We start from the raw sequence: 27,651 nt of genomic DNA, 5'->3' as shown, positions 1-27,651 counted from the left end.
AGAATATGGATCTACGGATCTACCTGTAGCTATATGATTTTAATTCTGAAGATTTATGATCCTATTTTCCAACACAGATAATCTGCAATGAATTCCTACTGAAGTATGAACCCTTAAATTAATTATGTAAAACTTTTTATGATGTGATTGTTTGAACAGCTTTTGCTTAGGCCCCGACTTTTGTTAGAATTTGTGGCATTCATGGTTAAATCAAGAACTAAGGCCGCATAATTCATAATTTGGATCTCCAAAACATACAAAACCACTTTCATTACGGAATGGCAAACAAAACAAAATATAAAATGAAAATATATATCTTCGAAAGCCGTTATAAATATACAATAAAGGATGAGACATACAGTTGCTAAAGTCAAAATTTTTCTTTTCATCCATCATCTCATCTTTAAGTTCTCGCTTTGCCTTGAGTAACCACTCTTGTAGTTTCTCCTAAAACACATGATATGCAATATGGATTAGATTCAAAACAGAAGGTCATTTAATAACATAAAGGAAAATGCTAATCACACTTCTTTCTCTATTTTAACTTTTCTACATAGCTGCTAATTGCTGTAAAAATTCCAAAAAACTATAAATTGTGAACGGAAATTGGAGTGCCATTAATAAAATAAGGGATTGCAGATATCATTTTCTTTATAACTCATAACAAAAGAAAAGAGAGTAGGAACAAACCCACAAAACCAAGCATGTCAAAAGCCAATCATCTAAACATAACATTCATACTTTAGGAAAACAAAGCGTGCTGAGATAGAAATCTGCTAACAACCATCAGCAATTAGGCACAATAGGAGCAGCACTGTCTAGTAGAAAGATTTAATTTTTTCAATTACATAAATGTCAACTCAATAGATCAGCTTGGTAGAAATGTGTGAACACTTTTCATCTCAAAAGTCAAAAGCAATCGAGGTGATCAAATGCCCCAACTATATACCCATTTTCCATGATCAACCAAATAGAGAGATTGATCATTGGAATTATTGTGCAATAGTCTTGTATTATAGCATTATCCAGCACCGGACGGACTAATGCACATGGTGCCCAAACGGGTGGAGCTAAAGGGTATGGCGGTAATTTTCTTGATGAAGTGGGCAAAAGTGGCATTGATGTTTTTTTTTTTGAATGATGAATAGTATTAATATAAGAGTTCAAAGACCAAGGAGGTCTGAACTAATGATACGAGAAGAATCTCAAGCAAAACAAAAAAGGAAAAAAATCAAGGTGGTAGATAATCAAACTGCTCCTGATCCTCCTTGAATACCCCATCTTTAGCTGCCATTTGCAGATCGTTTCATATGATAAGCATTTAAATGTCTTCCTCCTGAAATATCATGGATTTCATTAAAGAAAGACGCAAATCTCCAAGGTATTGAGTGTGTCCCATTAAGCCAGCTTATCACATTCTTTGAATCTCCTTCTATCTCAACTTTTTCCAACCCAACATTGGTTAGAAGCTTTATACCATGGTGGATGGCCCGCACTTCCGCCTCGTTTGAATCGGATAGTCCTATAGGACCCGAGTAGGCTCAAATGACATTCCTTTGATCGTCTCTTAATACACTTCCAATTCCTGAAGGGCCCGAATTTCCCATGCTAGATCCATCAAAGTTAAGTTTCAAAAAACCTTGAGTAGGTGGTTCCCAAACTTGGGCCACTTTGGGATCTTCCTTAACTCCATTGCAAATCATTTGCCAACCGTACCATAAGTCATAAGCAGACACAAATGCAAAGCTAAGGATGGCTCTCACCCACGAAATAATGATTGCTATTATTTTATTGAATAGGAACAGGGGTCTCTTTGAAAAGCCTTTAAAGACCCTTGCATTTCTTTCCCTCCATAGAACCCATATTGTTGGGAGGACGGATACCTTCCATAGTATTTGCCCTTTCCTTTCCAAGGAGCCATCTCCCAATTTTCTAGCAATTCCGCTAATTTGGCAGGGAAGACCCACGCCACACCAAACTTGGATAACAGTCTATTCCACACCTCTCTTGCTACCCTACAATGTAGCAGTAAGTGATCCACTGTTTCCCCTACCGCTAAACAGAGAGCACAATGGTCCATCATAAGTATCTTCCGCCTCCTCAAGAAGTCGACTGTCTGAATCCTTTCTAAAATTGCCGCCCATGCGAATGCACAAACCCTGGGAGGTGCTTGGATGCTCCATACCTTGGCAACTTTAGAGGATACAGGACATGGCCCTAAGTGATGGTAAAAGAATTTTACTGAGAAGTTCCCCCCTGAGTTCCAGATCCAAATTCTTTTATCTCAGCTAGAGCGTTTGATGTAGCACCTTTCCAATGATGCCAGCAATCTGTCCACTGACTGAAGCTCTCAGTCAAAATAATCCGTTCTAAACAGTGGGGCCCAGACCACACAGTTTTCCATGCGAGTCAAGCAATCCTTGACTAAAATATCTGTCACTACTGCAACTGCATACAAATCTGGGACCAAATCCTTCAAAGGCCGAGTCTCACACCATATGTCACACCAAAATCGGATGTGAACCCCTGCATATGCTCTGAACCGAATACCTTCTACAAACTTAGGTTTGAGCTTCATCACATCTCGCCACATAGTGGATCCCAACTTACTGAATCTATCCCCAGGTTCCCATTCACCTGCGTCACACCATACTTACTTTTGATCACTTTGGTCCACAACTGTGACCCCTCCTCCCCAAATCTCCACAACCACTTGCCTAGCAATGCTTGGTTGTTTTCGTTTATCCTTCGAATCCCAAGGCCTCCCGCCTTAATAGGTTTACATACCTCTTTCCACTTAAGCAAGGGAATACCTTTCCTTCTCATCAGATCCCCCCCCCCCCATAAAAATATCCTTTGGATTTTTTCCAACCTGAGTACAACGCTCACAGGGCATTTCACCATTGAGAGCTGGTAGATGGAGATATTGGCTAAGGCTGCTTTTATCAAAGTAATCCTACCCCCTCTGGAAATCAAGTTTCTTTTCCAAGTATCAAGCCTTCTGTCCATTCTTTCGACAATCGGTTCCCGGCTCTCCTTTTTCGATCTACCCTCCCCAAGGGGTAAGCCCGAATATGTAGAGGGTAAGAGATCCAATGAACATCCCAAGATCCCAGCTAGACCACGGGTAACTTCGGGGTCCATGTTGATGTCGAACACCTTTGACTTGTGCATATATATATATATATATAAGAAAACGATTTCTACACACAAGTGTAGATAAGTTATCTACACACTAGCTTAAAATACAATGGAGGCCCACATTGTTTGGGTGATCCAAACCATTCATTTTATTGTCCCTCACATAGATAGGGTGTCCACAAAAAATCAGCTCCATAGGATATTCCTAACCCTTCGAACCGTGGAGGCCAAAGATGGACAGATTTGTGAAGGTTTATACAAGTCCATTTTACCTCCACAAATCGTAGGGTTGGTATGATCCTATGGAGCTGAATTTTTGTGGACACCCTATCTATACGAGGGCCAATCAAATGAATGGTTTGGATCACCCAAACAATATGCCCTACGCTGTATTTTAAGCTAGTGTGTAGATAACTTTTCTACACTTGTGTGTAGAAACCTCTCTCTCTCTCTCTCTCTCTCTCTCTCTCTCTCTCTATATATATATATATATATATATATATATATATATATATGAGGAAAGTGTTGGTGAGCTTAAGCGCCCAATCACATTGGGGCCTACTTTGTTAGGATGATCCAAAGCATTCATTTGAAAGGCCCTTACATAGATGGGGTGTGTACCAAAAATCAGCTCCATAGGATCATCCTAACCCATCCATTTGTGGAGGTCAAAATGGACAGACATTATTTGTCCACAAATCTGCCCATTTTTGTCCTCCACAAATGGAGGGGTTAGGATGATCCTATGGAGCTGATTTTTGGTACACATCCTATCTATGATAGGGCCTTGCAAATGAATGGTTTGGATCACCACAGAAAATGTGGGACCCATGTGATTGGGGCGCTTAAGCTCACCAACACTTTCCTCTATATATATAGATATATATATATATATATATATATATATATATATATATATATATATATAGAGAGAGAGAGAGAGAGTAGAGTTCCTAAGGGTGCCCTCATATAGCTTATATGAGGTGGCTCTCACAAAACATAAGGGGCCCACATTGTTAGGATGATCCGAAGCATTCATTTGAAAGGCCCCATCATAGATAGGGTGCGTACAAAAAATCAGCTCCATTGGATCATCCTAACCCCTCCAAAAGTGGGGGCAAAAATGGGCAGATTTGTGGACAAAACGTGTCTATCCATTTTTGCCCCCACTTTTGGAGGGGTTAGGATGATCCAATGGAGCTGATTTTTTGTACGCACCCTATCTATGATGGGGCCTTTCAAATGAATGCTTCGGATCATCCCAACAATGTGGGCCCCTTATGTTTTGTGAGAGCCACCTCATATAAGTTCTATGAGGGCACCCTTAGGAACTCTATTCTCATATATATATATATATAGGGCATGGTTCGTGAGCTAGAGCTCAGAAATACACCATCTCCATGTTGTTTGACTTATCCAACCCATTCATTCTATAGGACCTCACATGGATAGGATGTTCCTAACAAACTATCTCCATAACATAATCCTAACCATTCGATCTATACAAGCCCATTTTGTAGCCATCCATTTTAAACCTCCACAAATCATAACCCTAACCATAACCAGAAATCATAATCCTAATCATAACCTATAAAATGAATGGGTTGGATGAGTCAACCAACTATGGGATATATGGTTTCTGAGCTCTAGCTCACAAACCATATATGAGAATAGTGTTCCTGTGCAGCTGCTCAGATAGCTTATCTGAGCAGCTGCCTTAAAAACTCATGTGGCTCACATTTTTTGGGTGATCCAAAGCATTCATTTGAAAGGCCCTTCCATGGATAGGGTGTGTACCAAAAATCAGCTCTATAGGATCATCCTAACCCAATCAAAGGTGGAGGGGAAAATGGACAAACACGGTTTCTAACCATTTTTTCCATCCACAAATGGCAGGGTTTGGATGATCCTAAAGGGCTCATTTTTTGTACACGCCCTATTCATGGAAGGGCTTTTCAAATGAATGCTTTGGATCACCCCAAAAATGTGAGGCCACATGAGTTTTTGAGCAGCTGCGCAGGAACACCTCTCTCTCTCTCTCTCTCTCTCTCTCTCTCTCTCTCTCTCTATATATATATATATATATATATATATATATATATAAAGAGAGAGAGAGATATTGGTGCGCTTAAGCGCACCATTTTTTTGGTGCGCTTAAGTTGTTATGATGCCTCCCATTCGTTTAAATGTTTGGGTCCCACATACAGGAACCAATGCGAGGCGTTATAACAACTTCAGCGCACCAACATATATATATATATATATATATATATATATATATATATATATATAGAGAGAGAGAGAGAGAGAGAGAGAGAAGTGTAGCTACACATACATGTAGCTAACTTAGCTCCACCGACAGCTTAAAATACAGTGGGGCCCACCTTGTTTGGGTGATGCAAACTATTCATTTGATGGGCCCTCACATAGATAGGGTGTGCCCAAAAAATCAGCTCCAATGGATCATCCCAACCCTTCAAACTGTGGAGGCAAAAATGGACGTGTATAAACCTTTACAAATCTGTCCATTTTTGCCTCCACGGTTTGAAGGGTTGGGATGATCCAATGGAGCTGATTTTTTTGGCACACCCTATCTATGTGAGGGCCCAACAATTGAATGGTTTGGATCACCCAAACAATGTGGACCCACTGTATTTTAAGCCGTCGGTGTAGCTAAGTGAGCTACACGTATGTGTAGCTACACTTTTCTCATATATATATATATATATATATATAAGCCACGTGTTAGTGTTACGGTTTATGAAGTTTACTTTCAGTTTCCTTGGCAAAGGAGAGTTTTGTAACCCTAAAACGAAAAACTATATTCTCCCGTGGATGTAGGCACACTGCCGAACCATGTAAATCTTGTGTTCTTGTTTCTGGGCTTTTGTGTTTCTTGCATTTCTTCTTGAAGCTTAGTTGTACATTGTGTTTGGTCCATATTCAAGAGGAATTTCTCTGTTTTATACAACCTGGTATCAAAGTGATCGAGCTTTGGGCAATTGCAGATTTGCAGTGATGATGAGTGGCAAGCTCGTGGTGGAGAAATTCAATGGGGCAGACAACTTCAACCTGTGGCAAACAAGAGGAAGGAATCACTTGGTTCAACAAGGTCTAGTGAAGGCCTTGTTAGACAAAGACAAGAAACCGAAAAAGATAAGCGACCATGATTGGGAAGAGCTGGATATGAAGGCGGTTAACGTGATCCTCCTATGTTTGGCCGATGAATTTGTTCACAATGTAATTAGCAAAGATACTGCAACCGAAATTTGGCACAAACTCGAGTCTCCACAGTGAGAAGTCTCTAACCAAGAAGTTGTTTATCTAGAAGCCACTATATGCTCTTCGGATGGAAGAAAAATCACGCCAGTTGGGACATGTCAACAATTTCAACATGATGGTCTCAGAACTATTGAACATTGGGGACAAGTGGAAGAGGGGGATAAGGCATTACTTCTCTAGGAGCCTCTTTTTGGGTCCTGTGATCACTTAGTCACTACCTTTCTCTTTGGGAAGGATACCTTGGTCACAATGGAGGTAACGTCAGCCCTTCTTGCAAATAAAAGATAAAGAAGGTTACTAGAGAAAAATCCAAGGGATGTGCTTGTGGTGAATGTAAACAACAGGCGTAGTCGATCTCATGATATGAAGTCAGAAGGGAGTAAACCACGATGCAAATCGAGAGGAAGCACAGTTGAATGCTACTGGTGCCATACAAAGGGACACATTAAAAGAGATTGTAGGAAAACGTCGACAAGATTTGGAAGTCTAGAAACAAAACGCCTCAAATCAAGTCAGTGTTGCAGCAGAAAATTTTGGCGAAGTTGAAGTGGATGCTCTTTATCAGTTACCAAAGATAAGGATTAATTCCAAAATACATGTACCCGGGCAACGACTGGTGTGATACTTACAAACCATTCAACGAGAGAATGGTTATCATGAGAAACGATGTTGTCTGCAAAGCTATTGGGAGAGGCACAGTGAAAATTAAGACGCATGACGGAATTGGGTGCCTTTGTCTGAGGCAAGGTATGTTCCATACTTAAAGAAGAATTTAATTTCTCTCGCGGCATTGGATATAAGTGGCTAGTGATTAGTGCCTAGTGGTACAGCGCAACAAGAATAATGAAAATTGTCAAGGGCGCACTAGTTGTAAACTTGTAATTAAGGGCAAAAGTTTTGAAACTTGTATAGGCTATTAGGGAACACCGTGACAGGTGGAGCTACATCAGTTGAAGCTGGCGAGAATGATTCAGAGTAATGGCATATGAATAAGCGAGGGTAGATGGAACTTCATAAACGGAAATTGCTTAAGCGAGTTCAGATTTGCAAATTGGATTTTCACAAATACTATGTATATGGAAAGCAGTGCAGAGTGAGGTTCAGGATAGCGACACACAGCAGTGAAGGTATACTTGACTAGGTTCACTCCGATGTTTGGGGTTCAATGCCAGTGAAACCATAAGGCGATATGGAGTACTTTATTACCTTCATCGATCACTATTTGAGGAAGGTATGGGTGTATTTCATGAAAGAAATGAATCATTAGGGGAAAAAGATTAAAATGTCTACAGACAGATAATGGTATGGACTACATCGATGGAGATTTCTTGGCCTTCGGCAACAACCAAGGATACTCAGGACTATGTGGCAAAATGCAAATTTGTCAAAGATATTTTGGACGGATGCAGTGGATATGGCGTGTTACGTAATAAACAGATCTCCATCTACAGCAATTGACATCAAACTTCAGGAAAGTTATGGACCGGAAAGTTAAATTAATTTTTCTATATTTTGTAGATTTTGATGCCCAGCTTATGTGCATATTCAAAGTGCAGAGAGGATCAAGCTAGACACTAAGTCCAAACTCCAAACAATGTGTATTTGTCGGGTTTGAGAAAGAAATGAAAGGATATAAGCTATGGGACCCTAATATGAAAAAGACAGTGATTAGTCAGGATGTGATCTTCAATGAGAGTAGTATGCAGAAAACTAGTGGGCCAATAGAAGAATCACATGAAGTAGATGTGGAAGAAAAAAAATGGTACAACACAGTTTGATATTGATGATTTAGAATTATCTGATAGTGTGAACAACATGATGCCCTCCACGAAGGAAGAATCATCAGGTAGAGACCATGATGAACAAGAAACGCCACATAGCATAGCAAAGCCAAAGCCAAAGCGGAATACAAAGCCACCAGCCTAGTATGGTTTTGATGATTTTGTTTCCTTTACTTTAGTGACTGTTAGTGGAGAACTTCTATGGTTTTAGGATGCTTGGGGGCGGGGAAAGCTATAAGTGGGTTATAGCTATGACAATGAGATAGTCACTCCATCAAAATCATGGTTGGGATCTAGTAAAGCTTACCAAGGGAAAGAAGGCAACTGTATGCAAATGAATCTACAGGAAGGAGGCATATTCTGATACAGATGGAGAAAGGTGCAAGGCTCGTCTAGTCGCAAAAGGCTACGACTAGAAAGAGGGCGTCGATTTTTATTTTTATTTTTATTTTTTTGAATGGCAGGAAGAGGGAGATATTCTCACCTATGTTAAAACACACTTCAATCCGTGCATTGTTGAGTTTAGTTGCAGAGAATAATCTAGAGCAAGACCATATGGATGTTGAAACGATGTCCCTTCATGATGACTTGGAGGAACAAATTTACATGGAGCAGCCACAGGGATTTATTGAAAAAGATGTGTGTCTACTGAAGTGGTCTCTCTATGAGAGAAGTGTTGAAATTGTAGCCTTATACAGCTCTTGTGTCCTGATTTGATCAAGTATTCTTGGTCTCGGTTTATCTTGATTGAATGTGGCAAATATAATGAACATGTTCTATTCAAGTAAATAGAGATACTTGCTGTGTATACGTGCTACAAGTCCATGGACTGCCTACCACACAATGCTACCATCCAGGTCAGTGTGTGGTCACACCAGGTGAGAAGTCCTAAAAGAGCTCAGGCGTATGGGAGTGTTGGGCGCACAACCTTAGTGGCTAATGACAAGGGATGTGCAAAGCTGGTTACCTGTCTGTTGCCATGCACTCTTGTGCGTTATATGGGCTAGACACTGAAACGCTAATTGGATGTTGCTGCAAGAATTGTGTAACCAGGGTGATTCTGCATTTCTCCATGTCAAATGAATATATTAAGGCACATTAAATAATGCCCTGAATAAAAGACTAATTAATATTAATAATTTAACCCGGTTACCAGTATCTTGCCATGCATATGATGTACTCTTGTGTGTGATATGGGCTAGACACTAAAACGCTAATTGGATGTTGCTGCAAGAATTGTGTAATCCGGGTGATTCTCATGTCAAACGGATTTATTAAGGCACATTATATAATGCCCTGACTAAAAGACTTATTAATATTAATAGGGAAATGATTTCAGAGCTACCATGTTTTGATAAGATGCACGAAGCATCTTATCGTTTAGTATTTAAAGGGCTGTCAGAAGACCATTTCGGTTCTCAAAAAGCTCTTAACGGCCTTTAAATACTAAACGACAAGATGTGCATCTTTATAAAACCATGGTAGCATTGAAATCATTTTCCTATTAATAATTTACAGTTATCATATGGTATAAATTAAAATGAAAACCATATTGTATCTAATTTATTATTTTTAAAGTCAAATGAGTCAAATTTTCAAAGTTTAGACAAAAAGGGCAAGATTGTGGTTTTATATGAGATTGAGGGCAAAAAGGGCATTTCATGTGCACTAGGTTGGGCGCTTAATGTTGATACATATTTCCATGTGCGTACTTGTTTCCATGTGGATACTTATTTCAAGTTGAGTAAATACTTATTTCCATGTGCATCTCACCAAGTATATGCATGAGCATTGCTTGGAGAGTAAATGTTTTTTTCATGTGCATTTTACCAAGTACATGCATGTACGTTATTGGTGAGTGAATGCTTTTCTCCAAATCCATTTCACCACATATGATTTAGGGAGAAAGCATCATAAATTCATTTATTCTTTCCCAACAAGCAAATGCACCTTAGATCCTATAAAAAGACCCTCCTTCCACATGTTCGACACAATTCTAAGAGCTTCTTCAAAAAGTGAGAGAGAGAATTAGTGATAGAGAGGAATCCTATGAGACTTAGAGAATCCTCAATTCTTCAGCAACTTTCTAGTGTGTGTTTCTTCTATATCAGTTATCTCTTTGCAATGGCCTCGAAAGGATCCCAGGTTGAGAGTAAGTGCACACTTGTTGTTTCTTCCTACGTGTCTCACAGGTGATGCTGCTATTAGCCCAGTTCAAGGCCATTACGTGGGAGCAGGCGAATCGCTCATGGCTGAACGTAGAAGGTGCTTTCATACATGAAGTTTCGCTTTCATATTTATTTATACCTAATTCAACTAATGGCTTCGAGAAGATATGTTGCATCTGTTGTAAGTTAAGGACAAGTTCCAATGCAAGATCCGGAGAATGGATGTTCAAGCCAAGGGATAGAGGCGATAGTTAACCAAGCTGAAAGTAGATGACCAGGTTCATATGAAGAATAGGATTAGTTTACTTTTTATCATTTTTATTATTCACTTGGGTCTACAATAAAGCGCGATGTAAGCCAAAGAGGCATAGTGAAATTTTCATTTTTATTTTTTGTAACCTATAACGATATATCAACGAAAATTTCATCTAAGTACGATTGTGTATCCAACAAGGATTAGAATTGCACAAGCTGATGATCCGCAGTTACAGAAAATTAAAGACAGATTGGTACTAGATGCAGAGTCAGATTTTCAAATCCATTCAGATGGTTCCCTTAGATATAGAATCGAGTTTGTGTACCAGACAACCCTGATTTGAAGTTAGAAATCTTGAAAGAAGCTCACAGTTCACACTATTCGATTCACCCGGGGAGTACGAAAATGTATCGTGATTTGAGAAGAAATTTCTGGTGGAGCAACATGAAAAGAGAGATAGCTACTTATGTATCTCAATGTTTGACTTGTCAACAAGTGAAAGGAGAGCATCAAAGGCCGGCAGGACCGTTGCAACCTTTACTCATTCCAAAATAGAAATGGGAAAGAATTTCTATGGATTTTGTTTCTGGACTTCCTAAGACGAAAAGTGGCAATGAAATAGTTTGGGTAATTGTAGATCGATTAACCAAGTCTGCCCACTTTCTGCCGATCAAGATTGGTACGACCCCTGATGATTTGGCTAAATTATATGTCAAGGAAATTGTTAGATTGCATGGAGCACCGGTTTCCATTGTGTCAGACTGGGATAGCTGTTTTATGTCACATTTTTGGCAAAGTTTGCATCATGAGATGGGAACTTCACTTGATTTTAGTACAGCTTTCCACCCTCAGACTGACGGACAATTAGAAAGGAGTATTCAGATTTTAGAAGAAATGCTTAGAGCCTGCGCCTTAGATTTTAAGAGTTCTTGGCTTCATCATCTACCCTTAGTCGAGTTTTCCTATAATAACAGCTATCAAGCAAGCATTCAAATGGCACCGTTTGAAGCATTGTATGGCAAAAAGTGTAGATCGCCCAAATGTTGGGACGATGTTGGTGAAAGAGAAATTTTGGGACCCGAGTTAGTTCAACAAGCAATTGATAAAATACAAGTAATTCGGGAGCATCTTAGAATAGCTCATAGTAGACAGAAAAGTTACACCGATATTCGAAGAAGGGAGTTGGAGTTTCAGGTTGTAGACAAAGTTTTGTTAAAAGTGTCACCCACTAGAGGGGTGATGCGATTTGGAATCCGCGGAAAGTTTAGTCCCAGATACATCGGACCTTTTGAGATGTTGGAGAAAGTTTGAGTAGTGGCGTACAGATTGGCCTTGCCTCCTTCCTTGGCAAGTATTCATAATGTGTTTCATGTGCCTATGCTACGGAAGTATGTATCGGATCCTAACCATATAATCGAACCACCACCAGTACGGTTGAGAGCAGATTTATCGTATGAAGAGCGACCTATTCGAATTGTGGACCAAAAGAATCAAGTTTTACGAAGACGCACCATTCCTTACATAAAGACTCAGTGGCAGAATCACTCGGAGAGTGAAGCTACTTGGGAATTGGAAGAGAAGATGAAAACCAAATATCCATTTCTATTCGAGGACTCAGGTACGCGATAAGTAAATTTCGAGGATGAAATTTTTGTAAGGAGCGTAGAATGTAATATACCAAAAATACCCCTTTCTAATTTTCGTCCACCCCTTTGGTGGGGGGTGTTTTTGCCAAAATCAATTAAAGCATATTTAGGGCTCTTTTATAGAGACCTATAAATACTACTTTTGGGAGAATAGGAAAACTAAAAGAAACCCTAATTCTTTTTGCAACCCTTGAGGGAGAAAGAGAGATTCAAGAGCAAGGAGAAGGAGATCTAAAGATCGCAAACACGGATTGAGGTAAGATTGGAGTTTCTAATAATTGGGTGTTTCTAAGAAATTCTAAAACAAGGGTTAAAGTAATCTAAGATCATGTGGATCATAACGAAATATCCGTTTGATCCTTGTTTTCGAGTGATCGATCTCGTTTTGTGATCCTCATCGTACCTAAAGAATTAGATCTGATGCTTTGCAAAATTTCTAGTTTTGGAAGCTTTGCTTTAAAATCTAGATTTGATTTGTGACTTTGATCCGACAAGAATTTGAGTGTGAAAGTGGGTTTAATGGGTTCCTCTCATTGCAAGGAATCCATCGGATCCAACCTCGTGCAAATCGGAGTGCAAACGTCTAAGATACGAATTTTCAAAGTTTGATGGAATCGGGTAAAAATCTGCAATTCGCAGAAAGAAAAAAAAAACAGTTTTGCGAGTGCGAACGCCCGAACCGGATGTTTTGGGTTTTGTTTTGGATCCTTTTGGACCTTGTATTTTGATGCTAGCTTTTAGGGTATCCCTTTTGGGAGGTCATAGAAACTCCGATCATTGAGAAACTTAGTCACCCAAATTGTGAATTGTGTTGAAACACTGTAGGTGATTGATACATAGAGATTGGAAGCAAGCATCCAATATCCGATCGAGGTGAGTAATACGGGTTACACTGATGGGTTATATTGTAAGAACCTTTTGACCTTTGCTAATTATTCCATTAAATTTGAATATGAACCAATTTTGACATCTATTGAGTATAGCCTTACTTTATACTCTTTGGTAGACACAACCTTGAGCCTTGTGCTTTTGAACTCTTATGAACTATTGAACTAGTGAATTTATTTTTTATCCCAAAATCATAGAATCTGTTGATTCTTCGGAATCCTTGAACCATTGAATCATTGAGCTCTATGCCATGATTATTGAACTATTGATTATTGACTTTCTTGGAATGCTAGTTTATTCTTGGACCCTTATGCCTTCGAGGAATGCATAATACGTTGGTAGCTAGATACCATTTGGCCAAATTCTGGACCCCCAGTGGGGAATGCATAATACGTTCGAACTTTCGATTTATCGAAATTAATAAACTAAGCAACTGTGTATCCAAGAATTATCGAATCCTATATTGAACTCAGATTTGACACCCATTTCGATTTTTGAACCATAAGAACTCTGCTTGAATATGTATGATGTTTTGGAGCCATGCTTGTTCATATATAGATCATGCCTTGATCTTATTATTTTCCATCACTTGCTTTATCATCTGTTAGTGTAGTCTTTATTACTCACAATCGAGCTTTAGCTCACCCGTGGTTTAACAAATTTCAGGTCAAGAAGATTGACTCCAACCTGAAACGGAGTACCAATAAATCCACGTTTAGAGCCTTCTTTTATTTCTTTCATATCTAGTTGTTTAGGTAAGCAAGTGGTGGACAGATTATACCTCAATCTTTTATTATTATTTATTATGGGTTGTGATAGAGAGTTTGATACTCAATGTTTAATTTGTTTAATGGTTGACTTTAATGGATGGAATGGAATTTAGTTGTTGAGTTTAGTTAAGCATGGTTTTGTTATTGCTAGCCTTGCATGCACGTAGAGTAACCCTCTATTAGCATGTGGCGCTGTTGTGTTCCAAGCCACGGTTGTGGGGGTGGTTTGGGGCGTGACATTTATAACCTTCAATTAGGCCACATGACTTTCCTTTCTCAATCAATCTACTAAGGGGTCTCAACTACAATAACAAATAAGAAGGGGGAAAGAGGATCTCCTTGTCTTAACCCACACGAAGATTTGAAGAATCCTTTGGGTACTTCATTTATAAGAACTGAGAACCATGCCGACGATAGAGGAAAGAAAATAATAGATGTGTTACAACAATGAGAATTAATTAAAGGAGAATAAATGGACCTTACATCACACCATATAAGTGTAACCTGGATAGTCTCCACAAAAATTTATGCTGTGTGTGTGGTTGCTTTACAGAGAGGACAGTGGCAACAAAATTTCTGTACATAATAAGATACTAAAACTAACAATAAAAAACAAAGCTTAGAAATTTACCTTGAGATAAATAGTAATTAAGTGTCCAGGGAGGAGAACCTCCTGATTTTGCAATGTATCTGAATTATCAGGCGTAGCAGTTTGATCCACAAGTGCAAAAAGCTTCTGCAGCATAAAACTAAAGCAAGGTACAGTATCAATAATGTATCAATAGAAAACAGATAATCATAATTTCCAGAGTCTGATAACTGCCAATCATTGTCAAGTGGTTGGTAATGGAAGGCATAACTATAAAATATGAATATATATTACAGAAAATTGGGACAGTGGCTAACATGAGCAAATTGAATTTGTCATGGTTGCTGCCCAGATGCACAAGTACATAGTCTTTCATAACCGCTTCTCCAACCTATCAAAAAAAGTGCAAAAAAGGAACACAGAAGTAATATCAGCTCTCTCAAATAAAATGGTTCTTATATATATATATATAGTATTCTGGTCCCATGCTATGCATGAGCATAAAATGATGGGTCCTGCACCATCAAAACATAAGCTGTAAAATGGTGGGCCCACCATAATGCATATGTTTGGATAGTGATGGGGGGGGCCACCCACCAAAACTTCAGGTGTAAAAAGGCAGGCCCATCCCCATCAATAATATTAGATGAAAGATGGTAGGCCCCAACCAATGCATGGGTTTGGGTGGAGATGGTTGGCCAACCGCATCAAAACATGAGGTGGAGAATGGTGGGCCCCACTCATGCTAGGCATGGTTTATAAAATGTTGGGCCCCACCCATTATAGCATGGGGTGTAAAATAGTGGCTCCACAAGATCAAGTGTAAAACGGTGGCCCCACCCTATCAAAACTAAACATGAGGTTTAAAGAAAAGGTTTTCCAGTAAGAATTTTTCTTGGAAAGAAAGCGAATGACAATGGAAAGAAACACGCTTGGTATATATTATAGATGAAGAGAGCATGAATTAGACTTACAACAGAAGGACTTTCTGATTCCAATCCATCCATGGCAGGTTTGAAGTATTCTCCTGAATGTAAGAGAAATTAGATACAATTCTGATATATAAGAAAATGCATACTTGTGTCTTGAATGAACACCAAACAATTAATCACTACCAATTTGCTGTAGGCATTGAAGGCGAGTCAGAAGAGACAGGTCCCTGACTTCGTCAAGAATTATCTTTGCCCTTTCTCCCACAAGCTGGCTACCAACAGCTCCCTTTTCCCCCTGATATAACTCTCGGTAGTAACATGTTAAACTCACATAGATCTCATGGTCATTAGTGTCGATGAGGGCCTGTTACGGGAAATGATATGATAAATCAATCGTCGACATCGGAGCAAAAATAAACAAAAAGCATGAACAGGAAGCCCAATGAAAGATGAAGTAAAGCAGGACATAGCCTTCAGCCTTTTTACATCTAAAACTGTTAACATATAAGCAAGGTTTTAAATTTCGGTATCGGCCTTGGCCGAAACCAAAATTTTGGCTGAAATTTGGGGGAAAATGAATTACATATTTATTTCGAAATTACAGAAAATTAGTAAAATTGTGAAAAAAATCATTTTCCTGAAATTTTTAAATTTCGGCCAAAATTTGGGATATTTCCAAAATTTCGGTTTCGGTCCCAACCGAAAGCATGAAAGAGAAACTTCAAAATCAATATCAATAGAGTCCAAATAAAACACAATAGCAACAAGCCGATGCTATGGTAATAGAATGACAACAACTATATTAACAATATAAGAGAGAAACGGAATTGTACAAAAGCATCCAAGCTGACTGTGTTTACAACTAAACAGATAGTTTAAATTTTGAAATTTGGATTCTCATTTATAATTGTGCAGTTTCCTGCCATTCACAACAAAAAGGTAAAAATATATCCATATACAAATCAGAGCTTCTTCCAATGAATGAAGAGTAATTAGAAATCCAAATGAGATCTTCCTCCAATGATTGAAGAGCAATTAGAAAAACAAATTTAACACGAAATATTTTCCAAACAAGTGAGACTTGCAATAAGAAAACAAAGACGCAAAGGCCCCGAAAAAAATCAGGGGAACCAGCGACACAAGCACTGCAACAAAAACCAAAATTGACAAGGACACTAAATATTACAAACCTGAAAATCCATGGGCCATACCATACCATCAAACCGAGACTTGATACACAAAATTTTGCGTGCAAATCCGTGTCAGCATTGCCTTTTCTATGAATATTTAGAGAATATGCACTCCACCACACTCAACATAACAAAATCTCTTCAAACAGGAGTCTAAATCTCCAAAAAGGAAGCAGAATCCATCATAATCTGGTGAATAGCATTGACGGAAACGCCTTCAATCCAAAATTTAGAAGCACTGAACAATGGGGTTCAACTTGACTCAACTCCGAATCGCACAGACATCAGCCTCCTCCGCATCACAGCACCCACCAGGGCCTATATACGAGTAGACAGCCTAAGAATTAGAGTCGGAGAAAATTTTCCGGACTCTAGTGAGGGGATTGAAGCAACGTTACCATATGGAGTTTGCAGCTGCCATCAATTTAGCGGCACGTTCAGCTATCTAAACAATAATCTAGCTAATAACTTTACTAAACAAATTAATTTTATTGTCAAAAATTCCGTCATTTCTATCCTTCGATATTATCCATAACGCTGATGGCAACAAGATTTCCCATAAGCACACAGAACTATTATTACCAGGCTTTTTGCATAACTAAAGAAAATGAAGGTTTCAAAAATCCAAAATCATAGAATTCAGTCTTTAAATGAAAATACGAAAAAAAAAAAAATGAAACTTGCTCCTTCTAGGGAGCATTTTTATGCATGAAGAATTGAGATGATGAAATAAATTTCCACGCAAATCAATTTTACGTCATTTTTTTTTTTTGAAAGTGATTAATTTATTAATAACCAAATCAGCAATACAAGAAGGGGGCAAGAAGTCCCCCAAAGTACCATTGAAAAAAAAGAAAAAGATGTCCCCCAAAGTTTACACCATAATTAAGCCAAAAATGACATGCTTCCATAGCCCAAAGGAAACAAACAGGGAAAAAATGTAACAAACAGAAAGAAACATCCTGAAGCAAGTACCACAAAAATTAGGTGCAGATTATGTAACCACATCGCCCACTGGAGCAGAGACTTGGATCTGCTCGATGTTCTCTTTATCCGCGCCATCCTTTGCCGGGCAATCAGCATTCTCATTTGAAGATCTTCTCATATGTTGAAACTGGGCGTCAATCGTACGAACAAGGTCCCTAATTTATGCGATTACATCTTCAATCTTCCACTGATTCCAAATTTTATTAGAGGCCCAAGCCGACGCGTTAGAGGAGTCACCCTCAATGATGAGGGGGCCCAACCTATGCTTCGCAATCCATCTAAGGCCCCAAAGCATTGCCCTAGCTTCCGCCTCAGTCACATCACAAATACCCTCCAGGCCCAAAAAAGACATCATAACCAAGCAATTAGAATCACGAATCAAGCCTCCCATGCCGGCTCTACCCGAACTTCCGTTAGACCTGCCGTCAAAATTTAACTTGTACCATCCCACCGATCGCTGACTCCACTTTGGAGTAACTTTCTCCTTTTTTCTGACATAATCAACTTCCAGATTCTAAATATATCACCGGCACTATAACTCGGGTTCATTTTCTCTTCCCCAAGCTAGAATATCTAAACGAACATCATGGGCTATTTGGGTCCAGCTTTTCTCTTTTCCTTTGAAAATTGTATTATTTCTTTCCTTCCAAATGTGCCAAACCTAGTTATTAATTCCGTTTTGTTTCGCCCGAAATAGACGAAACGTTTCGTTCCGGAACGGAAACGGCATATGTTCCGTTTCAGACAAAGTCCGATATTTCGGAAAAAAGGCCCCATATCGTCCGAAATACCCCATTATTTAGTTTGCTTTTCTTCTCTTCTTAGTTCTCTTCTCTTCTTCTTTCCTCTTAGTATTTACATGTAAAGTCATTTACTTAAGATTAACATGTAAATAAGGGAATACTCCCCATTTGGATTCGTTAGAGAAAAGTCTCAACACCGAATTCTAAAAGGATAAAAGGCAGCTTTCCGATTCTAGTACAAAATTCGAAAAATTGGGCCAAGTAAAAATCTTAACTTCCAAGCGGTGTGGTATTTTTCCAATTTAAAAAATTCATGAATTCTATCATGTCCAAACAATATTAAATCCCAAAAGGCCAGTAAAAAAATCTAATAATTTAGTCTCTAAAAATTTTCATCTAGTCAGGCATTTCAGCTGATAGTGATTTTCCTTTTTAAGTATGGGCTGCAGAGAATGACCCTATTATTTCAATTTCGAACAATTTCTATTTATTTATTTATTTGGATTTTTTCATATTTTTAACTATTAAAAAAAAAAAATTGGTCATCGTAGTGGAACGAAAAGTTTCGAACGAAATGCCGAACGAAACGGCAGAAATGCTGAAACGTTTTGTTCCAGTAGCCAAAATGAAACGGAATTCATAACATAGGTGCCAAATAAGCACATAAGGGACCAACTTCCACAAATCCAAACCAGAACTCCCAAAAGGTCCACCCACCCAATGAAGCAAGACCATCTTAATGGATCTCTGAAATACCCATGATACTCCGAATAGATTGAGCACACCCTACCAAAGATATAAGTGATCTAGAGTATCCTCCTCCATCTTGCAAAATATGCACCAGCTAGCCAAATTGAACTTTCTCTTCTTCATACAGTCATGTGTGTTAATTCTTTCGTGAATGGTAGTCCAAGCGAAAGCCACTATCCTGGACAGGCCAATGGGTTTCCAAATTCTTACGCATCGTGATTCTTCCCAGATGCCATTGCGATTCTTGAGCATCGGTTTTACATTATACGGATCGCACAATTCTGCATGAAAATCTATTTCACCAAGGAGAAGTTTTACACAAAAAAGAACCAATAAATAGAATTCAGATATAAAATGTCAGAAAATGACATTTGGAGAAATTAACTTCAAACTTTCACACCCTTCTCTCACTCACCAGACGTCTCCCCATCCTTCAGCTACATCCTCCATCGCATACAACACCCTTCACCTATGCGACCCCCCCCCCCTTCTCCCCCCCTCAAATCGCCACCTTCAACTCTGTTTTTCGCACTTTTGTGTGCAGCCCTACCTCTTCTACCAAGTGCCATTGAATTCTCTTGTTATCGTGCTCAAGATCATCAGTATATTTTCTTCTTCACTCGGCAGTCTCTCCCTTAGGATTTCTACGCCAATACAACAGGGTGAATAGATTTCCCTAAAAAATTCCAAAAATCGATTTCAATATAGCCAAGCGACCCCTAAGGCCCTGTTTGGATTGTAAGAAAAATATTTCTGATGGAAATTTTCTCTTGGGAAAATTTTTCCTTTCCACAATTAGAGGGAAATTATTTGATTATGGTTAATTTGGAGGAATATTATCATAAATTGAAGGTAAGTAAAAATTGAATCTGGTTGGTTCAAGTTATCTTTGCTCATGTGTAAAAAATTAGAACTTTCAGAAATATTTTTCCTTTCCAAACTTTTCCATAAAATTCTTGCAATCTGAACAGGGCTAAGGTTAATCCGTAATGCTCCAAACATGCAGAAAGCAACACCTCATAGTCTTGTTCTTGCTCTACTGAGATAACAAGTAAAACAATAACAAAGTGTTTTTTTTTCTTTTTTTTTCTTTAACAAGTGAGAAGAACAAACATTATTGACTTACCAAAAAAACAAACATTATTGAATTGCAGTAAATTATAACCACATGTTTATAACGAAATAAACTCGTTCATTGTGCATGCAACATAAAAAGGACAAGTTTTAATGATAAAAAATATATCTCTCGTTTAACAATTTCTTTGCTAATGGGTTGACATCTGTATGCATGTGAGAAACCCTTAGTTTTTGAGCAAAGATCACTCCCATCCATTTATCAAACTTTGGTATAAGGTAACCATATCATTTTTCTTTCTTTTTGAACATGTGAGATTTTATTAATGAACAAGAATCCAAAACGAACATCGATCAAACAAAGATCGAAAAAGGAAAAAAGAAAAGAAAAGAAAATCAACTATAAATTAGGCATCTCATGTGATACTAACAAAGTAGAATAAGAAACACCAAAATTAGCCAAATGATCGTCCAAGTGGTTTCCTTCACGGTGGATGTGGGACGAGGACCACTGAACATCAAAAACCTCTATACATAAAGACGTAAGCATCTAAGGGGGGTGAACCTCCTTTTGCTTGCCAGTGAATCATGTTGAAGGAGTCTCTCTCAATCCACAACTTCTCAGCATCAATCCGATAAAACAATCTAACACCTTTCCAAATTGCTTGAGTGTCAGCCTTTGCCGCATCACAATCAACTCAAGGTCATTTAAATGAAAGGATCACCCTAATTCTGAATTATATAGCTCCCATCAGAGTTTAATTTAGTCCATTCGGCACTTGGGGAAATCCAAACATCAAGAGACCTAATGGAGGGAGGAAACTCCAAATTACAAATAATAATTTGTAAATCCACTCCAAAGCGTTTTTGTTTTGAAGCATGGTTAGGAACTTCAACGACACTCAAAGTAATCACCCTCTAAATGGGTAATGTTTATTAATAAAAATACACTCATTTCTATCATCTGACATAATCTGAATAACAGAAAGGAGAAGGATCTTTTAGAGGCAAGCAAATCTTTTATTGTTTTCCGCCTTGCGCCACCATTTCCATAGCTACTTATCAGATGTTAATTCCAACACATCGAAACAAACATTGAAGAAAAAAGAAACTAAAAAACAGTTAAACTGAGAAAAGAGGGGAAATGATAGATACAAGAGATAAATAGAGATAATCAAACAAAAAAACAAGAGATAATCAAACAGGGATGAACCAAAGAAAATAGATGAAAATATCTGCAGAATAAGCAGGCACCTCAAATGAGCTGGTCAAGCTGAAGTATACACACTTGAACACCCCAGAGTGGGCTAGAGTGTCTGCATCAGAATTGGTTGATCACCAAACATAATTGAACTTTTATACTATGGCTCTCCAAAATGTCCCAGATATCCTCAAACATGTTCGCAAATCTCCACTAATGTCTAACATTCTTCTCATCATTCGACCACGTTAAGTCACCTTCAATGACGATCTAATCCATCTGCATTTGATCTTGAAGCCTAATACGATAATGGGATGACATCTGCCTCATTAGAGACTTATATCCTGATTGGACCCAAGATCACCAAGATTGTACCACTGCCGATCATCCTAAAAAGACCACCAATACTCTCCAGGCCAAGTTTACCGAGACTCGGGCCATCAAAGTTCATTTTCAACTATTCAGGAGAGAATGGTTCCTACCTAGGGGCGGGGCCCTCCTTGGAGTTGGAGAATCTACTCAGTCCAATTTCCTCCCAACATCAACGGAAAGAAGACACCGAGACTCCTCTGAAGGAAGATTATGACGCCCACTGAACTACCACAGTGAAGATTTGCCTCTATAAACTGCTTAATCCCTTTGAGGTGCCTTTGAAGACACCTCCATTACTTTCCTTCCAAACCAGCCAAAGCATAGCAGGAAAAAAAAAATGGGTTCCAACAAATCTTTGCCTCTGAGAGGCCAAAAGGCAATAGCCAATGACAACATGGTCCGATATGTGACTAGAGAGAACACAACAAACTCTGAATAGTTCGAAAACGAAATCCCAGATCTCACGGTTGAACCTATAGTGAAGAGATGATCGATTGATTCGGCATCAACATGGCACGACACAAAGTGGTTGGCAATTATCTTATGTCTTTATCGAAGATGATCAGCAATAAGAATCTTATTGAGGATGTTATAGAGGCAAGCTATCCTATAGAACGCAATCACATGCAACAAAGATTGAACACACAAAATTTTGTAGAGCATAATGCAGAATCGAACAAGAATGCAGCCAAGCTAAAAGGGAGTCGACTCGGATGAATCGACGATGACGTGAGGGAGTTTAAAAATATGAGTCTGACTAACTGCTCTCTTTGTGTGAAACCATGCTAAAACGCATGGGGAAGTCTTCACATAGTTCTATTTCCGGACCATGCGATTCAAAAAAAAAAGTCCTATTGCCGCACAAAATATCTAGCCAAAATCTAATCCTATCCCCTACTCCCAATTTGAATCGGACCCCATTCATGAAAACTAGCTTAAATTTCAAATCATCTGTCCATACAGAGATCCCTTTGTTCATATATCGATCTATGGGTTCCCAACCTCCAAAGCTGAATCCATATTTTTGTCCATCATGGTTCTTGAGAGTTGCTCCCTTTCTTCGCTGAATTTCCACAGTCATTTTTCCAACAAGGCTTTGTTCATTAGTCTCAACGTCTGATGCTGACCATCCTTGGGCCCATATTCGAATTTTTATGTCTTTTAGGTCCTTTAAGTTATAGGAGGGGTACCACGGTCTTTTCATCAAAATCACAAGTTCTATGAGTTATGAGTGTTTTAAACAGGCCCCACACATGTACTACAAAAATTTTAAGTCATTTGGTTATTAGAGGGTATTTTTGTACAAAAGGGAGATTTTTGTTTAGGGTTTTGAACTTTCTAGTTTTCTTTCTATTCTTATAAATATGTAGCCTCATGGAACTTTTCTCGAATGGTATGGAATGGAATGAATAAAGATTTGAAGTTTCTACCTCCCCCTCTCCCTCTCTCTTCTCTCTCTTGTGTGGATGCAATGCCTTTTCAAGTGTGATGCCGTTTATCCCTAAACTTCATATTAGGTTTGGTTTCTATCCCTAAACTCATCTTCTTGAACTTTATCTTTCTTTATCTTCTTCTCTTTCTTGCTATCACTTTTCTCACCCTTCCTAGTTGGGTTTATAAACCCCTCCCCTTTCTATCTCTATCTTTCTCTGCTAGATCTCGATCTCTCTTTTGGATCTTGAACTTGAACTCATCTTTCTTTATTTATCTTCTCCTTCTCTTTCCTGCCATCACTTTTCTCACTGTTCCCAGTTGGGTTTATAAACCTCTATGTCCTTTGTATCTCTATCTTTCTCTTCTTTAGCTAGATCTCTCTTTAGGATCTTGATCTTGATCTCTTTTATTCATCTTGATCATTTTTCTTGATCTTGATCTCTTTTCTTGGTCTTAATTCCCTTCTCTCTCTCTCTCTCTCTCTCTCTCTCTCTCTCTCTCTCTCTCTCTCTCTCTCTCTCTCTCTCTCTCTCTTGGCTATCATCGATTCACATCATTTTGGTATCAAAGCTCATTGCTTTGGTCCCTTCTAGAGTTCATTCATTTTCAGCCCCCAAGTATTCGATCAAACTCCAGTTTGAGTCTCCCTTAATTAAATGCCGCAAGTTCATCTAAAACCCTTCAGGCGTTCAGTAAAATTCCCAACAAAGCCTTGGATCACATCAGTTTGGTATCAGAACCTAGGTTAAAATGGCTACTTGGGATAATATGAATATGACTGGAAGATCCCAACCCATAGAGCATAATCAATACACTAAAAGGAGTAGAGGCATACCAAGATATAGTTTTAAATTTCGTCTGAAATTCGAAATTTTGGTCCGAAATTTTGGATTTCGGTCGAGAACGAAACCTAAATCGTTTATACCCAAAACAGTAGTTTATTTCAGTCGAAATTTCGTTTGTCCCCGAAATTTCGTCCGGAATTTAAGGGATTTCACCCAAAAAATCTCAATTTTTTATAATTATTTACTATTATCCCAAAGTTTCAGCCGAAATTTCGGAAATTATGGTCGAAATTATGTATGAGAAAAAATAGACGTTAATGTGATTTCGGCGAATTTCGGCCGAAATTTCGGTTTCAGAAATCTCAACTCAACAACTCAACAAAGCCTTTTTCCAAACTAGTTGGGGTCGGCTAAATGAATCCTTTAGAAAAATTTCATGATTCGGTTTCAGAAATGAAACCGAAACCGAGCGATGACCAAATGATTTCCATTACTAGGACAACTCTGGTCGGGCGTGCCTTAGAGTGGTGGCTAACACTAAAGCACAAACGTGTAATGGGAAAATTACCTATCACTTGTTGTGTGACATGAGGGATCTATTTTCGGAAAAGTTTGCTACGAATACTTTTGAATAGTGTAAAATAATGCGAGCTAGAATGATTCGAGAGGAAAAGGCCAAGGCATGAGTAATGAAGTCACCTGCATGTCCGAGGATCCAGAAAACTGGGTGAATGTACCGAATTAAGCAAGTGTACAAGAGACAACTCACTTTAGCAAATCTAGTTCCTAGCGTCACTTTAGCCATCCAGTTCCTGGCATATGTACAAGGATTGATAGCACAGGAAGCGTTCGACATCAAGCGGCAGACTAGAGTTGCACTCATCATCCAGAGTCAATTCCGAGAGTACGTGGCTCACTCACTATACTTAAGGATACAAATAATGGTCATCATCATTCAGAGTTGGTTCCGGCAGAAGATATCTGTGAATATAACATGAGGAACAAGAGGACAACAACTGCCATCATACATGCATGGATCGATCGGCATAATCATCAAGAGCTTCAGATCATTCCAACAAAGTCATTGATCGTAGTATTTGGATCCCTCCCGGACTTTTACTACTTAATCGGGTCCCCATTATCGAGCATCTACATATCTAAGGAAGTGGAAGAATCAATTTTTTTTCCTGCCTAAGTTGTCACGGTACAAGTACGTCGAAGGCGGACTTTGGGATCATATAACTTCACATAACTGCCCAAAACTTCTTAGGCGTTGGAAATAACTAGTCCGCTAGAAGGGCAAACCATTTGCAGATTGTACGAGGATCAAAGCCAACAAACTCCCACCGGCCATTCCAATAATTATATTCGAGGGGTTGAATCTTTTCAAGAGGCGAGTATGATGACGAGCATCCTTGGGCTCATATTCTACTTTTTATGTTTCTTTTAGGTGTTTTTAAGTCTTTAAGTTATAGGAGGGGTACCACGGTCTTTTTCCATCAAAAATCACGAGTTCCATGAGTTATGAGTGGTTTAAATAGGCCCAACACATGTATTACAAAAAATTTGAGTCATTAGGTTATTATAGGGTATTTTTGTCCAAAAGTGAGGTTTTTCTTTAGGGTTTTAGGACTTTATAGTTCTCTTTTTTTCTTATAAATATGTAGCCTCATGGCACTTTTCTAGAATGCTATGGAATGGAATGAATAAAGATTTAATCCCTCTCGTGTGGATGTAATGCCTTTCAAAGTGTGATGCTTCACATTAAGCCAGTTATCTATTCCTAAACTCAACTTTCTACCTTTCTATCTTTCTTTATCTTCTCCTTCTCTTTTCTCCCATCACTTTTCTCACCTGGGTTTATAAATCTCCCTCCCTCCCTCTCATCAATTAGCATCATTTTGGTATCAAAGCTCAATACTTGGGTCTCCTATAGAATTCATTCAATTTCAGCACCGCCCCCCCTCCCCCCCCCAAAAAAAAAAAAAAAACCACCCCCACCCAAGCGTTCGATAAAAGTTCAGTTTGAGTCTCCCTTAATTAAATGCCTTAGGTAAGTTCATCTAGCGCCCTTCAGGTGATCGGCAAAATTCCTAATAGAGCCTAGTGTCACAGGGAAGCAGTTGATGGCAACCCAGTCTTCGCAACGTGCTCCGTGTCACAGGGACATAGTTGGCATTTCAGGCCATCAATGTCTAGTAAATTCTCCAAGGGTAGTCTCTAATAGAACTTTTGGTGCGCACTCCTAGTTGAGAGGGTTGGTTGGCGAAACTCCTTAGGAGGAGTTGGCCCCGTGACATGCTGACTCCTCCCCCGATAGGCCTACAGGTATTGACAGGAACCTTGGTGGTTTGCTTACAGGTTGCAAGAGGACTTGCTTGTGCATGTGAGGCACACAGCAGAAAATCATACTACAACACATGAGCGTAGCCTAAGGGAGCTTTGATTGGGGACAGCAAGTTATCCAGAGGGATGCTCCAGTTTCTTTGGTCTAGGACGGGGGCCAAAGACAATGCATGTTGGGTTGGGTTCCCACATGCATTGCGCGTACGGACAGGGGCCGGGGGCTTGTTATACTATTTGTCTTCTGCATCGTGGAACGTCTTGTGAGTAGGCCGATCTCTGGGTCTTCCATGAGTTCGTGCCAGCGCGACCTCGGTTGCCCTCGTGAGGTGTACACCTTGCGGATCAGTCCATGGGGCATCTTGCTTCTTGGATGACCAAGCCTTTGTGCTTGACGGATTTGTGTGTGCCATCGTCACGCCTCGTACTGGATGGACTTTGCATTGGGCTCCAAGGCCTGATGTTCGATGTACTCGTGATGCTGGCTGATCACAAGAGCGGGTTCAAAGTTGGTCCCGGCAAAACTAAGCTCAGTAGCCTAATGAAAGGTTTGGTAGCCATGAACAAAGTATCCAGAAGTGCATATCAAGATCTTGGCCAAGTAGCCTGTTGAACAGCTTCGAGATTGTGTGCACATATGAAGTGTCAAGAGATGTTGGCCGTGTAGGGCCTTCGGAGCCTTGCACAGTTGAAGGCTCGCCCTAGCATACGCATATGTTGGGGTGCCGCACATGCTATTCCACTGCTAAAATATAGGCCTGTGACACCAGGATCACATCAACTTCTAAATCCCTAAGCCTCCATCTTTAAAGAGATTGCACATGTTGTCCAAGTTAACTACGTGACAATTCCTATTGTCTTCTTAATCATTCCACATAAATTTTTTTGATGTGGATCACTGAGTCACAGAACATGAATATCAACAAGAAGTATAGAGGAAGGATGGCAAGGACTGCATTTATCAAAGTGATTCTGCCACCTAGTGAAAGTAAGTTTTTTCCACGGCGGCGATTTGGGGGCAGCGGTGTCCTTCAAATCTCTGAAGCGTCAAGCCCCACAGGCTTCTTGTGGGTCTGCCAATGCAAAGAAGAAGTCCCATGTATCGGAATGTGACCGGTCTTACATCACAAAGTTTTGGCAAACACATCGATCTCCCAATCGTTCAGCCTCACGCAAATGACTACATATTTGGTAAAGTTCACCCTATGACCCAACATAGCTTCAAAACATCCAAGGACAATCTCTAGGTTCCTTAGCTTCCTAATAAAAGGGCTACCAAAGAGTAATGTGTCATAACCGTATTGAAGGTATGACATTTC

At 39.2% G+C, this 27,651-nt stretch overlaps 1 protein-coding gene across 2 annotated transcripts in view; it reads right to left on the bottom strand.

Moving 5' to 3' along the window:
• NRPA2 (nuclear RNA polymerase A2) overlaps window positions 1–27,651 on the bottom strand; it is a 106,591-nt gene that overhangs the window by 51,612 nt on the left and 27,328 nt on the right. For both annotated transcript variants that reach the window (XM_077389664.1, XM_077389665.1), the window contains 5 exons: window positions 15,637–15,817; window positions 15,496–15,548; window positions 14,839–14,912; window positions 14,564–14,681; window positions 360–447 (listed from right to left, as the gene is read on the bottom strand). In XM_077389664.1, the coding sequence (XP_077245779.1) occupies window positions 360–447; window positions 14,564–14,681; window positions 14,839–14,912; window positions 15,496–15,548; window positions 15,637–15,817 (514 nt within the window). The remainder of the gene's footprint in view (window positions 1–359; window positions 448–14,563; window positions 14,682–14,838; window positions 14,913–15,495; window positions 15,549–15,636; window positions 15,818–27,651) is intronic.

The sequence above is a fragment of the Tasmannia lanceolata genome, unplaced genomic scaffold, assembly GCF_043159265.1.
Source record: "Tasmannia lanceolata isolate RefF3 unplaced genomic scaffold, GAP_Taslan_0.1 ptg000008l, whole genome shotgun sequence".
Classification (NCBI taxonomy): Eukaryota; Viridiplantae; Streptophyta; class Magnoliopsida; order Canellales; family Winteraceae; genus Tasmannia; species Tasmannia lanceolata.
Note: the sequence above shows the minus strand (reverse complement) of the source record. Positions and strands in the feature narration are given on the sequence as shown.